The 17,241-nt window shown below is 29.7% G+C and overlaps 1 protein-coding gene across 1 annotated transcript; it reads right to left on the bottom strand.

The window, feature by feature from the left end:
• Positions 1-4,354: 4,354 nt before the first annotated feature.
• Positions 4,355-9,614, bottom strand: UMAMIT22 (nodulin MtN21 /EamA-like transporter family protein). Its single transcript, XM_020366306.3, has 7 exons — positions 9,304-9,614; positions 8,932-8,994; positions 8,691-8,807; positions 8,337-8,586; positions 7,798-7,959; positions 5,666-5,817; positions 4,355-4,723 (listed from the first exon to the last, which is right to left on the bottom strand). The coding sequence occupies exons 1-7, from the start codon at positions 9,504-9,506 to the stop codon at positions 4,585-4,587; spliced, it is 1,086 nt and encodes a 361-aa protein (XP_020221895.1). The 5' UTR covers positions 9,507-9,614; the 3' UTR covers positions 4,355-4,584.
• Positions 9,615-17,241: the final 7,627 nt, after the last annotated feature.

A 17,241-nucleotide genomic window follows, 5' to 3' on the forward strand; every position in this document is an offset into this window, starting at 1 on the left:
TTTAAAGAAATCGAATTCTAAATTATTAACAAATCATACACGGTAATAGTTAACTGTGAATTTGGGTTTAGTAATCATGAATTCACAAAGGCACAATAAAGAAGGTCACTATATTGTATAATTTTTGAAAGAGACCATATATGTATGTTTAAGTCCATTGAGGTTCAACCACATAAGAAAATAGCAAACAAATACCTAAATATGAGATATTGATTGAATCTTGATTATTTCAATCAATTCTTTAATCTAATTTTTATCTCACAAACCAAATTTCATAATCATACATTTCTATTTTGTGTTTTCAAATTCAACCACATCAAAGTCACCCAACATACATTTTTTAAAATATGACGAACGAAGGAATATTAATGTTGCTCACTCCATTATGAAACAAATAATGAACATTAGAGTACCTCTAACGGAGGTTGCTTAAGATGTATCTTAAAGATAAAGAATGATGCTTACAAAAAATTTTCATTGGAATGATCTAACGTGGCAAGAAAAGTTGAAAATCTTTTAGATCCATTACTTCGGCAAGGAACGATGCTTGGAACTCTAAAATATCAAATGAAGAGCTCTCAATGGTTCATCCCTCTAAGGTGGAAGCTTCAACAATATGCCTCGGATAGCCACGCCTCGTCGTAGCCATCGGCCAACGCCACAATTGCCAACCCTTGCGCAAACCACTCCCCGCGCGGAGACTTCAAAGAAAGCCTTGGTCATGATACGCGGATGAGTTCCACGTGGATGAGCTTCTCCGGAAAAAGCTAATGAATTACCGCGTTGAAGAAATTGAAATGGAATGTTCACATTGCGTACAAGTTGGATTGTTTATAATAAAATAATCATATTAGGCAAACCCACCTTGGTATCACAAATTCTTGAAAGGAAGAAAAAGGGAAGGTGAACATTGAAAAAAAATAATAGGGAAAGGTGCGGTAATTCAAAAAAAAAATGGAAAAGTAAACGTTGGAAAAAATTGAACATTTGAGACAAAGGCTAGCATGAAAGAGGAAGGGGAATCTAAACCTTGGAAAAAAATTGAACGTTGTGTTAAAAAGTGAACGTTCGGCGGCCTATAAATTGATGCACTATTCCCTTTTCTCTTATTGATTGTTTTTCATCTCCAATTTTTCTTTGTGATGTGTTTAAAATAAATTTTTTACATAGATCGCAACTAATATAATTTTCAAAGTTATTTTAATTATTTACAAAATTAAGTACCAATATAATTTTACATGAATCCCTTTTTATTATCGTATTTTTTTATTATGTAATTTTTTTTGTTTGTTATTCATATTTATATATTATATTATCCATAATAATTTTTTTTAATTTATCAAAAAATAGTGTTAGTTGTCAAAAAGTGTAGTATGAATTGTCAAAAAGTAAAAATACTTATAAACAATTTATATTGAAGAAAAATTATAAATCCTAAACCCTAAATCCATTAGGGTTTAGAGTTACATATGAGCAACTCCTATTATAAATACTCTTATGAAACAATCTTATTACTTTTTTCGATGCACCATCTCCATTAATTATTACAAAGAAATTTTCCTTTACCGGTTTTCTAAAAATTATTCCAACAACCAAAAATGTTTTGTGAATCTCATTTATGATGATTAACACATGACAAAACAACAAATGAAAAAAGTACTTATTCTTTTTATACGTTACATCAAAAGTTAAAACATCATCAAAGGCCTCATAATTCATTTCACTTTTTTCCATTACACCAAAATAAATGTTGAAATCTCATGTCATCATCAAACTACAATCATTAACGGTCTTTCAAACTCAATTCCAAAAAGTAAATCAATGTGCCATTAACATAAGTAGATTGTTACCATATTTATTTCCCTACTAAGTAATTATTAATATCTTTTCTCACATATCTAACCTTGTGATATCTCCTAGAATTGTTGGAAAATGCAATAAGTGTGTGTGGGTAGGTATCGGGGAGGGAGGGTCTAATACCAACCTTTAGAAAATTTTCAATTTGCATAATATCAATAAAACTCATTTTCATGTGCTTGAGTAACAATATAAAATATTGTTCTTCACGAAATTTACGATTGTGATCAATTGTAAAATTTGTGACAATCCATCGAGTCATATAAATTTCCGCATCAACATGAAACATTATATCCTACCCACATTTTGGTTTATTTTTTATTCACACTTTCTCCTTTTTAGATTCAGATGTTTGCTATAATATTTCTCTCTTCTCACAATAAAAGAAATCATGTAATAAAATAATACTTGTCACTAAAAAGTAGTTTTATTTATATTATAAATATAATATATGTTGATATATTATTAAAAAAAATGACTATAATATATGTTATTAAATATTATTTAAAACAATATTAAAATTATGTGTAGTTATAAGTCAAGTATATTTATATCTATAATGATATTTTTTGTTTGTCAATATACAAAATATTTTGTTGTGTTAGAGTATTTAAATTGAAAGAAGTAGGAAAAAAGTGGAAAAGAAAAGAAGAGTTTTTATTTTCATTTATTTAGTTAGATAAAAAAGTGGAGAGAAAGAAAATAGATTCTTTTAAAATTTTGTGTAATGATACATTTGCCACCTTAATATAAATAGACCTTCTAATAAGGAGACAAGGTTATAATTATAATTTTAGGTGAGTCTCATATTTTGTTATCTTTTTTGTTTTCCTCGCTAAAGGAGAGGTTTTTTTTTTTTTTTTTAAATTTTTTTTATGGGTCTCATACCTTTTTTTAGAGTTGTTAAAATGGGCCACAACCTATGAGTCAACCTACCTCATCATGGGTTCGACTCGAGTTGGATTCAAAAATATTTGTAAATTTCAGTAATGTTGAAAATTCGGCCCAATTCATTAGAACTCGACTCACTTAGGTTGAACCTGTGATGAGTCAGGTTGGCTTGCCATCCCACTAATACAAGAAAAAATGAAAATGAACCCCCAACCCACTAAGGCACTAATGTGAAAAAAATTAAAATCTAGTGTCCCAACCCATGAAGGATACACAAAGGATGGGGATTACTTGACTTTATTCACTTGAACGTTCCGCATTAGGAATTTAAGATTCTATCTTTTGTATTCTTCTTCGCCTCTTCAATGTCTTTGTGCACCGCCATCGCGTATTGTCACTGCGTGACCGTCTCAATCCACACCCACAAACTCTTCTACACCACACACTGCCACCACATGCATAACTTCATAGAGTGACCACCACATTCTACATACACAGACTCTTCCGCATCATGCACCACCACCGTACGATGACCAATGTGTGATTGCCACCACATGACTACCATCACATGATTTCCACAATGCACTACTACCATTCCACGCACAACTCGTCAACCCCTATAACAGTCGGAACACACCAGAATGATAGAGATCCAGAGATTCTACAAGTATGAGATTGTATAGTTGAGGATGGCTTAAAGAAATTAATTTGTACTACCTATACTAACAAGATGCATTTACTTTTTGGTAGCTTATTCCATAAGAACACCACAGTTAAACGTGCTTAACTTGGAGTAATTTAAGAATGGGTGATCTTCTAGGAAGTTTCTCAAAAAGTGTGTGAGTGAGGATAAAGCACGGTGAAAAGTCTTGTGTTGATTTGTAAGCTACCCATAAGAGTTCTGACCGGTGAAAGGTTTTGACCAACGAGAAGTTGTGTGAAGTGTCATCGTGTGAAGTCACTAAGAGGTCAAATTTGAGGGGTGTTATAACCCCTTCCTCTTCTTCACCATGCACCGCCCCTACGTGACCGCCCTATGTGATTAGCATCGTTGACCACCACTATTCCATGAAGAGCCCGTATTCCTCTTGGACTTCCATTGTTGCACAAAATGATACTAATTTTAGTTTCCAATTTGCATAGTTATGATTGATTGGAAAATAGAAAAAAAAAACTATTTGTTAATTTTTTTTAAAATTAAGTAAATTAATTTGTTTAACCCACCAACCCATTGTGGGTTGGGCCAAACTCATTTTTTGTAAGTTTACTAAAAAGTAAGCCGGGTTAGATTGATCCATCTATTGATGAACTCATAACAAACTAGGCCGAGTGGCCTATTTTAATAACTCTGCATTTTTATTTCTCGTTCTCTTTTGTAATTTTTGTTTTTTATAATTCAAAGAACATCAAAGACATTTAAACCTAGTCACTTCTATTTCTTTGACAATAAAATATTTTATATCATTTAATACAACTTAAAATTATATAGATTCAATAAGAAAATAAATACAATATTTTATATTATTTCTGTTAAATATCTTTTGTCAATGAATAAATAATATAACTTTTAACAATAAAGAGACTCCAAAGAGATAACGTAAAACAGTTGAAGACAAGGGCAAAAGTAAAGCATTATATTATATCATGGAATAAGATATTTACCAATATTATCTAAAAAAGTAAAAAAAGGAAGGGAAAAAAAGTACAGCTGATTAAAAGTAACAAGATATACACATAATATAAAGATGCATCAGAAAAAGGACATTCATCTTGCAAGGACAGCTTTCGCTAAATTTCAAGTTTGATCATTCAATCTTTTGCTGAAATTTAGTGTAATCAATGTTGTACAATGCACTCCAATCTAGTTTCCTCTTTTGTTTGTTCAGCTTCTAGGTTTTGTGGCTTTGCACTCTCCTTGCTCTTCCCCCATAGTACGCTATAGAGTCCAACCACTAGTAAAATAGTGCCACCAACACTGCCATAAATTAATGAAAAGAAAAAAAAAATTCGTTATTTTGTTAATCATATAAAACATTAAAATCATATTTTCTTTATTATATTTTGGAGAATGTCATCAAAAGCCACAAAAGTGTGCAGGTCACTAGAAAACTCAGTGTTTTGCATTGGCCATCTAGAATCTTTAAATCAAAATAAATAAATAAAACTTCCTAACATATTCTGTTATCTTATTTAAATAAATATTTTATATTTTAATAATAAAAAGATATAATATTACTTGTTCACACTGTTATTTATTATTGTTCATTTTTGAAAGTGGTGAATGTAAGATTACTTTCGATTATTTATATAAAGTGACACTTTTATGAGCCTTATTATAAGTCTTTTTTCAATTAGTTTACAAAGACAAAGAAAATTATCAGAACTAATTGAGAGTCAAGAGTTTATAAAAAAAATCTATACTTAATAAAATATCCTATTTTAAAATCCATCAATTTTAATTAGTTTATCTCCCCATCCTTAATTACATCTTTCTAATATCTCATTACTTCCAATACGTACCAATTGACTATTGATAAATTTCTATAATATTATTTGGAAAAGTATATTTGTTTCTATTAGTATGGTGTAATTAAATATCATGTAATGAGAAAATAAGAATAAACTTGGAAAAATACTTAATACATCATAGATTTTATAAAGTGACTTATATACAGGAATAACAAAAACATTAAAAACGTGCTTACAAAAAGAATGGGGAGCGTAATTAAAAATAAATATAACCAATGTTCTATTTAAACTATAAAAGATAATTAATATTCTTTTATTTGGTAAATAAAAATAGTAAAAAAAAATGTTATGTGAAATTTAAAATGATTTTACATAAAATTATATATTTAAAATATTTTTATTTGACATTTCATAGTTGTTTTGAAATTGATAGAAGTAGAATATGAACCTTCCCAAGTAGAGTGTTTCCTTCCACAAAAGTGCTGAGAAAATTGCTGTGATCATAAGAGCTAAAGGGGTGAACATTGCTGTAAAAACTGGTCCCTTCGTCTCTATTGTGCACACTTGCAGCCAATAACAAATGCCTGTTACAATTACACCCTGCCAACAGCAACACTGTTAGTGATAATGCAAAAAGATAAAACGACAACAGAAAAAATAAAAAGAAAAGGTATTTTTTCTATATGAAGTAAGTCTAACAAAAAAAAAAACGTACTTTGATATTATGTTTTTTTTACTTTTTTTGTTATGATTAAACTTTCTTGTCAATTTTACTCCATGATTTATTTAATAATAAGAAATATTATAAAAATAGTTCAAAAAGTTTATAATTAACATTTTTCACATTACCTTTGAAAGTTCTCGCGGAGAGAGATTTGACCCTTTTAAAAAGTAGGATGCATTTTTATAAGGAAAGTATAAATTTAAAACTGATGGAAAACTTAACTATTAAATGTGATGAACATACATATACATAATTCAAGAAAAGAAGAGACCCATATAAGCATCATCTCATTATTTTTTGTCTTATTCATTTTAATGTTAGAAAATTATTTTCATATTTTCAATAAAGAGTATACATTTCAATATAATCACAAGTCTAAGAATAATTTGAAAATATATCATCTTAATTCCCAATAATTCAAATTAATTTTTTTAAAATTAAATTTACCTAATTTTAAACCAATAAAATATAAAACGAAGACATATTAACACACATAAAAAAAACTTCACCAATACTTTCCTTTTTATTTATTTTTATCATATCGTATTATTTATGTTGATCTCACATACAATTTTATAGGTGGAGTTAATATTGATCTCTAATCAAAACATAGAATTTCCTTCGATAATATACACATACAACTCAAATAAATTTTCATTAAATATAAATTTTAGATTTTACCCAAGAACAACACCGATCTTTTTAAGAAATTATGAGTAAATTTTATGCGTTGTAAATTTGAAATGAAAATGTGGTCCATTTAAATATTATACGTCAACGATGTTCTCATAAGATGTGATGGGGGCGTCATTTTTCGGTCATAATGACTATAACATGATCATAACTTGGTGGCTTTGAATGTGACATTCCCCTATCTCCTATAAGAGAAATGCAACCACATTTAGACAAGACTTCCACTAACCTCTATTTCTAAAAGATGGAGCACTTGGAATTTCATCAATAGATCAGTCCAAAATTTTATGATTATTATCATGCCCTATGCCTAAAGATTAATACCAATTTCTTGGTTGATTCGGCGTATCAAGATTACACAAACAACCAAATTTCTATAAATAAACATGCAAAAAAATGAAACAAAATTTCCAATTCCTTTAGGACATCAAACTTTCATTGACCAAGTATTAAAATATGATTTGTGATTCTTTTTGCACTATTGTTTTCTATATCTTTTGTTTGTTATTTCGACAAACATTTATAGAAAATAATAAAATAAAATAAAATAAAATAAAACGTCTCTTATGAATTAAAATTTATTTATGAACTTCAACTTTTAAAAAGCCTCTCTCATTTAACTTTTTCAAAGTTACATATGTTAATTTTAACTTGTAGAAAAAATTTGACTTGATTTAATTTTTTTTTTCTTTTCAAGAAGATTATTTAAACATCATCTAACTATATGTACTAATAAAACAATTTGACCTTTTAGTCCCTAAATTTTATATTTATCTTATATATATTTTTCATGATATTATTAATTATATTAATTACTTTCTCTTAATTATTTCTTTTGTATCTCTCTTTTTGAAAGGTGTGCAAGAGTCCCTCAAAGACGCGAAAAAGATGACTTTGTAAATCAAAGGAAGAACATCAAAATCTTTTTTGTATGTGCCTAGATAAGGGGACAAAGTAGTTGATTTCAAAGTTGGTATTCTTTTTCCTTAATCACAGCTTTTCTCCTGGGGCATATATTTTACAACTTTTGGACCTTTACCTATTCTCTAATCACTAGGATTTAAGATTTCTTACCATTTTAATATTTGCAATTTTTAATAAATTAATCTACTATTTAATTTGCTGTGCAGTGTATGCATGTAAATGTTATGTTATAAACTTACACAGTATGCCACAGAGAGAAGATGAATATCCCATCCAAGCTTCCATGCTGAAGGATTATTCCACTCTGCTGCAACAGCCACAACAGAAGACTGCATGAAGCTAAAGAAGCATTGTAGGGTAGTGAGACGAATTTTAGCTGGGTACTGCTTTACAACAAAACCCTGAGAGAAAAAAAATATAAATGTTAGTGAAAAATTTTAGAAGCAAAAATGCTCATCATAAAAAAAAATAAAAATTAAAAGAAATCATATTCCAACGACTGTTTTGCATAAAAAATTCTACAGTTAAGAGAAAAATAAAGACATAAATATTAGAGAGAATGACGGGATCTTGTTTTTGATCCCACTAGTGTGTGAAAACTTCTTTGACTAACGATAACCACAATACCACAAACAGAATCAACTTCTTATTCATTGAACTATGGATATTCATGATATGATAAAAAAAAAACAAGAAGATAGAATAAACCATATCATAAATCTTGCCCTTTATTGCAATATATATTCAAATAGAGGGGACAAAACAATTTGGTAACTACCTGCAAGATGAGCCACAAGGACCATGTAGTGTTTGCTGAGAGCATCATAAGAGAGCCTCTAATGAAATCACCTTTGGAGTGAACAATTGCCAAAGGGTGAGAATTATGGTTCTGATTTTCTGAATACCATTTCATGAATCCCAAGGGAGGTCCTTTGACTAAAGCAAATACAATTGCCCCAGAAAGGCTTAGAATAGAACCCAAAACCTTGGCCAGTCCATGCACACGTTTTATGGAAATGACTTCAACCCTGAAATTAATTTCCAAAACCATTTTCACCATATCAAATCGTAGATCAAGACCCTGCTTTAATTAGAAAAATGAATGGTTACGTATTTTATTTCCCATTTTTACCTTATTAAAACAGCCATGATAAAGGTAATGGCAGGGACAGTGTTTGTGGAGGCTGCAGCAAATGTTGCAGTGGTGTAGTTGATTGAAACATAGTAAAGGTTTGAACTCGCCGTTAACCTATACATTAAAGCACATACAAAAAGAATTTAAGATATCGTGTCTCCATCATAATTTAGAATTTCAACTTAATCTTTGAGTAATGTTGAACAAGAAATGGGGTCAGGAAAGAGACATATCATACCCAACAAGGGAAACTAGAAACAATTTGCACAAGAAGTTGCATGACAAAGGAGCTGATTGCTTGCTGCAAAATTAACACATGTGCAAAATTAACAAATAAATAATTTTTTTAACCATACTCAAAGTTATGATTAAGAACCAACAAATCATTAGTTTTGGTGATACCGAGTCTCGCTCCTTAACAAAGATTTTGGGCTCAAGTCTTATATATGAAAAAAATATAGTTAAAAGAAAAGATTCCACTAAAAGAAGTCAGTCAAATTCTTTGACAAAAATTAATCATGAGTAAAATTGGTAAATACTTTATAATTAAAAAAAAGTAAGAATTAAGAAAGGGTGAATGTAAACAGTAAAATAACTCTTGATTAAGAACCTGTCAAAGTATGCAAATGGAGATAAGGCAACTGTTGCAAAGGCTTGTCTATAAACAACAAACACGTAAGGGCTCATTCCCTTGGAAATTGCAGCCTTAGACAACAAGGCCATTCCTGCATACACGAACTGAATGAACAGCATTGCAACATATGGTTTATTTTTCTCTACAATCGCCACACAACCTAACAAAAAACTCTTCATTTTTGTAGTGCCTTTGAATGGGGACCTAACAGGGAAGTTTGTTCAATATATAGAGATTTTGGACTCGGTAGTTTGGTATGTGGCTTTATGCTTTCATTGATTGGCATTGTGCTTTATGTATTTTGACATCAAAGTGGCACGAATTAGGCCAATTAAATGGAAAAGTTATATCACTAGCCACTAGTATCGTTATCAATAGAAGGGCAGGGTTCACTGGCGCATAAGATTATTGTACCTTTGCATAGCTAAGGCAGCAACATGGTCACCATAGTGTTAACCAAATAGTAGAATTAACAGGAAGCCTTTTTGCAAGCACTGTAATATAAAATGCATATAACTAATGAACCAATCATACCAAGACTGCATGGTTCTGAATAATGGTTGCAGGTGTAATTTTTTTTTTTTGGATTAATAAGGGGCTTAAAAGCCCAATTATATGTTGAGATTATTTTATGATATTTATCTGATGAGATATTTTACGAGAGTTATTTTTATAAGGTTATTGCACAAAGATACTCCATAATGATGAGATATTGTTCGCTTTGGGCCTAAGCCCTCACGGTTTTGCTTTTGGTCATCACCCAAAAGGCCTTTCTATCATTAAAGTATATTTGTGTTATATAAGTTGTTATTTCTTGTCTTATTTTATCGATGTGGAACTTGTTTGTATCCCAGTACTATAAACTAGAATCTCTGAGGAAAAAAAAACAAGCAGACTTTCACTACTAGAATTTCTCTTATTACATGCGACTTTTCTTGCGAATTTTTATGAAAAATTCGCAGGAAACGTTGTTCCTACAAATTTTTCTGCGAAATTTTATCTGCAGGTAATACCTTCATGGATAATATATTTTTGCGAATTTTAAAATTCGTAGGAAATTTTTCTGCGAAATTTCTTGCAAAAAAAATCATAGGAAAGTTTCCTGCAAATTTTTTCGCAAGAAATTTTGCAGGAATATTTTTTACGAAAAAAATTAAAGAAATTACTGTAAATTCTATCAATAATTCTTCAACTTTCACATGCTCGCAATGAATTCATCCGAAGCATTTGTTTCCATGCCTCCAACATGTGATACACAATCTTTTAAATTCTAAGATTGTAGATTATAAGCCTAATACTCAACCATACAAATCAACTTGTAAGGTAAGTGTTTCCCTAACTTATATACTCTTTAATTGTTTTATTTTCAATCGATATGATACTTGAAGTGTTTTTTTTGAAATATTAAACTTATAAATTTAATTTTTTTTATTTTTCCTGTGGATTAAAGTTTGCAGGAAAATCCGCTGGAAAAATTACCTGCAAATTTTTTCTACCATTTAGTAAACATTACTTGCGAATTTATTTTTGCAAGAAAATCTGCAAGAAACAAAATAAAATTCTTACAATATTTTCTGCAAATTTTTACCATGGAAAAAAATTTCTATGATCATTAAAATTGTAGTAAAATTTGTAAGAAATATCTATAAATTATTTTTCGCAAATAAATTGGCAAGAAATTTCTACGAATATTTTTTGTAGGAAAATTCGAAAAAAATTTCTACGAATATTTTTTTGTTGGAAAATTCACAAAAAAATTTTGCAAATATATTTTTGTAGGAAAATTCGCAAGAAAATGACATTTTTCTAGTAGTGCTATTAGCTAGTAATAAAAAATGCATTCTCTCAGGGAGAGTTAATCCTATCTTAGCAAAACTATCAGTTACTTGATTTGCTTCTAGGAGGACATGAACACAATCTAATTCAAAAAAATCTCCTGACATCTTGAAAATTTGGTTGAGAAGAGAGTAACATGGATAATAAGGGGCTTAAAAGCCCAACTATATATTGGGATTATTTTATGGTATTTATCTTATGAGATATTTTATGGGAGTTATTTTTATAAAGTTATTGTACAAGCATACTCCATAATGAGGAGATATTGTTCGCTTTGGGCCTAAGCCCTCACGGTTTTGCTTTTGGTCATCACCCAAAAGGCCTTTATATCATTAAAGTATATTTGTGCTATATAAGTTGTTATTTCTTGTCTTATTTTATCGATGTGGGACTTGTTTGTATCCCAACACTATAAACTAGAATCTCTGAGGAAAAAAAAAAGCAGACCTATTAGCTAGTAATAAAAAATGCAGTCTCTCAGGGAGAGTTAATCCTAACTTAGCAAAACTATCAGTTACTTGATTTGCTTTTCGGAGGACACGAACATAATCTAATTCAAAAAAATCTCCTGACATCCTGACAATTTGGTTGAGAAGAGAGTAACATGGATATATTCGGGGACACCCATTATTTAAGAATTGAACAACAAAGAGGAGTTAGTTTCTACTATAATGTGAGAATGTAATAATCTATCATTGATAATATGTAGTCCATGAAAAATCGCCCAAAGCTCGACTTGTACAATAAAGCAACTCCCAACATTCTAGAAAATGCTAGTATGAAGATTTCATTACTGTCTCTCAATACACCACTACAAGAAGTCAAAGAGTTATTAGAAACTGTTCCATCACAATTAAGTTTCAGTATACCGAGAGGAGGTGAGACTCATCTAATTACTGACTTGTGTGAATTGTTCTGAGATGAAACATTAGGCTGCCCATACAATATTTTTGTTAAAACTTGTATGTGACCTTTGACCTCACAAGCTACTTGAGTAGGACTAACATCCGTTTGACAAAATATTAAATTATTACAGGCAATCCAAATGGAGTCCAGGGTGATAGCAAACAATTAGGACCATTTGGGATTGGAAGCATTTAGATTGGACAATAACCAATCATTTAAAAGAGAGAGAAAAAACCCTTGATCCACGTTATGGACCATTATTTCACTCCATATACTTTTTGAAAAAGTGCAATCTCTTAGTGCATGTAAACATGTTTCATGTCTTGCATGACAGCGTGTGCAAGTTGCAACTGCAGTTATAAAACGTGAATTTCTCTAATCATTTGTGCAAAGACTATTGTGTGAAATTATCCACAAAACACATTTGATTCTTTTAAGGTCGGGCCATTTCTAGATTAAATTAAAAAGACATTGTGACTCTATAGAAGGTGAATCTCTTAAGGATTTGTATGCAACTTTAATTGAAAATTTTCTAGTCCTAGAACCACCCCAAAATATATAGTCTTCATCATTTTAAGAAGGGGGTGCCAAACCTTGTATCTCTCGCCAGTGTTGACTAGGAATGTATGAGCGCACCTCATCAAGCTTCTAGTTCTCGTTCGCATAAACAAAATCAACAACTTTTCTACTTTGCATCTCCATTGGTACCGTCTGAATAACCATCTCACTAAGAACCATGTTGGATGGAAGCCAATGGTCAGACCATAATTTAGTGGACTTACCATTTCCTATGTTCCATGCTATGTTATGCACAACCTTGTCCCATACTTCACAGATTCCTTTCCAAAGGTTAGACACCGTTGATTTCTTATGGATCACCATAATCATATCTTCTCCACACATACTTAGATTGCAAAACCTGAACCCAAATCTTATTAGGTTGGGAACAAAGAGCCCAACAGTTCTTCATCATAAATGATAGATTAACCTTATGTGCCTCTCTTAGACCTAAACCTCCACCATCTTTAGGTTTACAAAGAGTTTCCCATGCAAGAGCATGGATATGTTGATTGTGGCCATCCTCCCCCCAAATGAAAGATCTACTAGACTTATCAATATCATCATACAACTGTTTAGGAAAGAAAACTGTCTGCATTGTATACAAAGGTAAAGCAACAAGGATCGATTTAGATAAAGTACGGCGACCTGTGAATGAGAAGGACTTAGTTTTCAAAGAGTTTAACCTTCTATTAATATGAACCATTATTATTTTGAGTTTTTGTTTGCTCACACGCTCATGATGAAGTTGGACACCAAGATATTTACCCAAGTCATCAGTACGTTGGAAGTTAAGCGAGGAATTAATTTTGTTCTTTATGTTCCATCCCACATTTCTGGAGAAGCAAACTCCTGTCTTTTCCTGGCTCACCTTCATGTTCGAGCTGTTATAGAATGTCTCTAGACAAGCTTTAATAATTTTAACTTGCTCTAGGGACATTTCAGGAAAATAATAAGATCATTAACAAATGCTAGGTAGAATAACGGTGGGCATTTTTTTTTTTGATAATTTGATTGGTTTTCATAGCTTTTGTTATTAAGCTATATTGATTAGATTAAATAACCTTTTCATGCATAGCATGAAAATATATGGGGACAAGGGATCCCCTTGTCTGATGACATAAGAAGGATTGAAATCCTCTAATGCCTCCCTATTCCAAAGAACCTGCATAGAAGGGGAAGAGATACATTACCAAATTAACTCAATCATTTTTTGCAGGAGTCCAATATTGGATAAAGTTTCTCTAATGAAATCCCAGTTTAGTCTATCGTAAGCCTTTTCTAGATCAATCTTTATGGCCATCCATCCTTTCTTTCCTGATTTATATTTCATAGAGTGAATCACTTCTTGAGTTATGATAATGGTGTATGTAGTTTGTCGATTTGGACCTACTATATCTTCCATAATACTTTTCAAACGAGTAGCCACCACCTTTGTAACTATCTTGTAGGATACATTACATAAGCTTATAGGTCTCATTTGCTTCAGAGAAATAACATTGTCGACCTTAGGAATAAGGGTAATAAATGTTTTGTTTATCTCTACAACCCTTTTTGGTTCCTCATAGATAGAGAGAATCAACTCATAAAGAGATGGTGCCATTATAGGCCACTGGGACTGGTAAAATAATACATGCTAAAAGCCATTCAGACCAGAGGCTTTCAAACCCCCCATATGTTTAAGAGCAACTTGGATTTCCTATTGAGACAAAAGTGCTTCCAGCTTCTCTATATCATCTTGTTTTAGTTCTGAAAATGAATTTTGTAAATAAAATGGTTCACACTCGCCAGATTCTGCAAATAAATCCTTATAAAAACTTGTTGCCATTTCTTTAAGCTTCTCTTTATCCTCAATCCAAACCCCTAACTCATTTTGTAGTTTAATCACCCTATTTTCCCCCCTCCTAATCAACGTGGTTCCTTGGAAATATTTTGTATTACAATCAACAAGTTCCAACCATTTGTAGCGGGATCTTTGGAATCACAATAGTTCTTCTTGAACCAAAACTTGTTCATATTCACTCTAGAGATCTTGAGAGGGTTTCTCAAGGAAAGAGTTACTGATATGCAAAATTTTTGCAATAATATATCATTAAGTCTCCTTAAAAGTCTCTTTTTCTTTAGGTGATTGCAGTCATAATTGTGAGAAGAGTTGTACTAATAGTATAATCCTCTTAAAGTCTACTCTTATTGATTAGAATTTATTAAAAATTATAAAATTATGAATGACTTATTAGATAAGATATATGATTTATTGAATTTTATATTTTTAATAAATTTTAATCGATAAAAAAATGTGTTTAAAAAAAGTATTAAAAAGTTTATTGTTAATATTTCTATTATAGAAAAATGCAGGTGATACGGTTACAATTACGGTCACAATATTATTGCAGTGACTTAAATCTTTATGATATGGTTACAGTTTTAGTTACAAACCGTAATTTAATATCACTGTATTTGTTTTTTGGTTTTGATAATGTTTATTGAAATTTCCCACCTTTCAAAACAAAAACATAGAATGAAGGTAAATATTGACTTGGCGTTTTTTTTTTTCGGAAGCAACTGAAAAACAAACACATACTCAGTGTTATGACCAGTTAATTAATTGGAATACATGCCAAATTTGTAGAAGGAAATTTGAGTTTGATTCTCGCATAACACATCTTTAACTGAAGAGGGACGGAGAGCTTTAAGTTTGAGTATCGATAAAATATCAAATTTTACATCGATTAGAAATAAAATAATTAAAAAATATATAAATAAAAAAAATTTATCTTACTAATAATTTTTATAAAATTAAATTAGATTCAAATTTACTTTTAAAAATCTATGAGATGAATCTAATAAAATCATCCACTATTTATCTACGTATCAAATTTTAACCAAAATCAATTTTATTCAAATCATCATTTAGAATCAACTTTTTCAACATCCATTTAAACACCAACTAATTATATCAGTCTCGAAGATTAAGAGCACCAAAACTTATAGAGATATTCCAGAGTCCCATTGGATAGAGTGTAATTACTATTGTGGTCATAGAAAAAATTAACACCAATCATGCAGTATAATGAGTACTTTGATAACTTGTTTAATCTTTAACAGGGCCCTCCAACCCATGTTATTTGAACATGGAGCGTGAACAAAGCTACCTTTAATGGTACTGAAATTAAGTTTAAGTGAGAAATCATATCCATAAAGAGATTTTATTGTAAGGAATAAACTGTTCCAAAACAGTTGAAGTTATAGATGGACTTTATATTTTAGTGAATTTTTATCCTGTATAATAAAGTTAAGGTTTAAATATATACTCATTTCTTGAAAATATGATCTTTTTAATTTTACTTTGAGCAAATTCGATTCATTTTTATTCTTTAGTAATTACAAAAAAAATTTATAAGCGTTCCTTACCCACTAACTAAAACTATTTAATTTTTTTTAATTAAATGATGGGATTAAAATAACCAGTTTCATAATTTTGGGAGTTGAAAATCTATTTGATGATAAATGCTACTTATGTCTATGCGCATAAGACCATTTTCACCTTATTTTAGATATATTTAATAAAATTAGTTTATAAGTTAGCTAAAATATTTAATAAAATTTAACTGATAAATATTTTTTTTTAAAATAATATAGTTATTTGAAGTACAAAGAAATTTAAAATAAATTATTAGAGATAAAAACAAAAAATTAAAAAGTAAGTTAGTAAGTTATAAATTTTTTTTTTTTTATTCAGTTACTCCAACCAGTGGCAGATGCATATATATATATATATATATATACTCAGATATTAAATGATTTTTTTGCCCCCATAAAAAATAGGTGTTGTCCCCTTAAAAAAAATATTTTTTTAGAGAAGGTATAAAGTTATAAACGATAAAAAAAATTAGTACTAATTTTATCAATTTAATTATCCTTCTAAAATTTTACTAATTTTCTTCTTTAATACTAAAGGGTAAACACACCGTGAAATTATATATTTTCTAAACCTTAGAAGTTACTAAAATAATGTAACAAATAAATTTATTTTGATCAAATTAATTTATAAGTTCTTCCAATGTTTTTCCAAACATAATCTTTATTACAAGACTCTTTTCTAATTGTCTCTTGTATTATTTTTTTTTCTTCTTCTTAAACTATTCTTAATTGATTAACAATTTTTTAAGGCAAAAACTAATAAATTCTAGAAATTAATAAGGTTATAGGACAGAAGAAAATGAATAGATGTGATTTTTAAACATTAAATAATTAGATAAAAAATAATTAAATAAAAGGGAGATGATTAATTTCCAAAATATTAATGGTAACATTGGGTTAAAAATAATTTAAATTATTGATAAAATTAATGTTATTAACCAAATTAACCAACTTTTCTTTTAAATAATGTAATTTAGTTGAAAGAATTTTAAATATAGGAATATATAAGTATTATTGACTAATGTGCTAGTGAAATTATTTTTAAGAAACAAAAATGATTTTTATATGAAAATAAAAATGAATTTGTTATTTCAAAATCATAAATTTATATAATAAATAATTTTCATGTAATCCAAATATTTAATATGATATATATTTAACATGCCCTAAACAATATCCTTTGGAGAGTCGTAA

Source organism: Cajanus cajan, chromosome 1, assembly GCF_000230855.2.
Source record: "Cajanus cajan strain Asha chromosome 1, NIPB_CcT2T_4, whole genome shotgun sequence".
NCBI lineage: Eukaryota > Viridiplantae > Streptophyta > Magnoliopsida > Fabales > Fabaceae > Cajanus > Cajanus cajan.

Coding starts and splice junctions, on each gene's coding strand:
- UMAMIT22 (XM_020366306.3), bottom strand. CDS start 9,506: ATGAAGAGTTTTTTGTTAGGTTGTGTGGCGATTGTAGAGAAAAATAAA. Junction 8,587..8,690: donor ATCATGGCTGTTTTAATAAG/GTAAAAATGGGA, acceptor AATTAATTTCAG/GGTTGAAGTCATTTCCATAA. Junction 5,818..7,797: donor TTCTCTCTGTGGCATACTGT/GTAAGTTTATAA, acceptor TGCTGTTGGCAG/GGTGTAATTGTAACAGGCAT.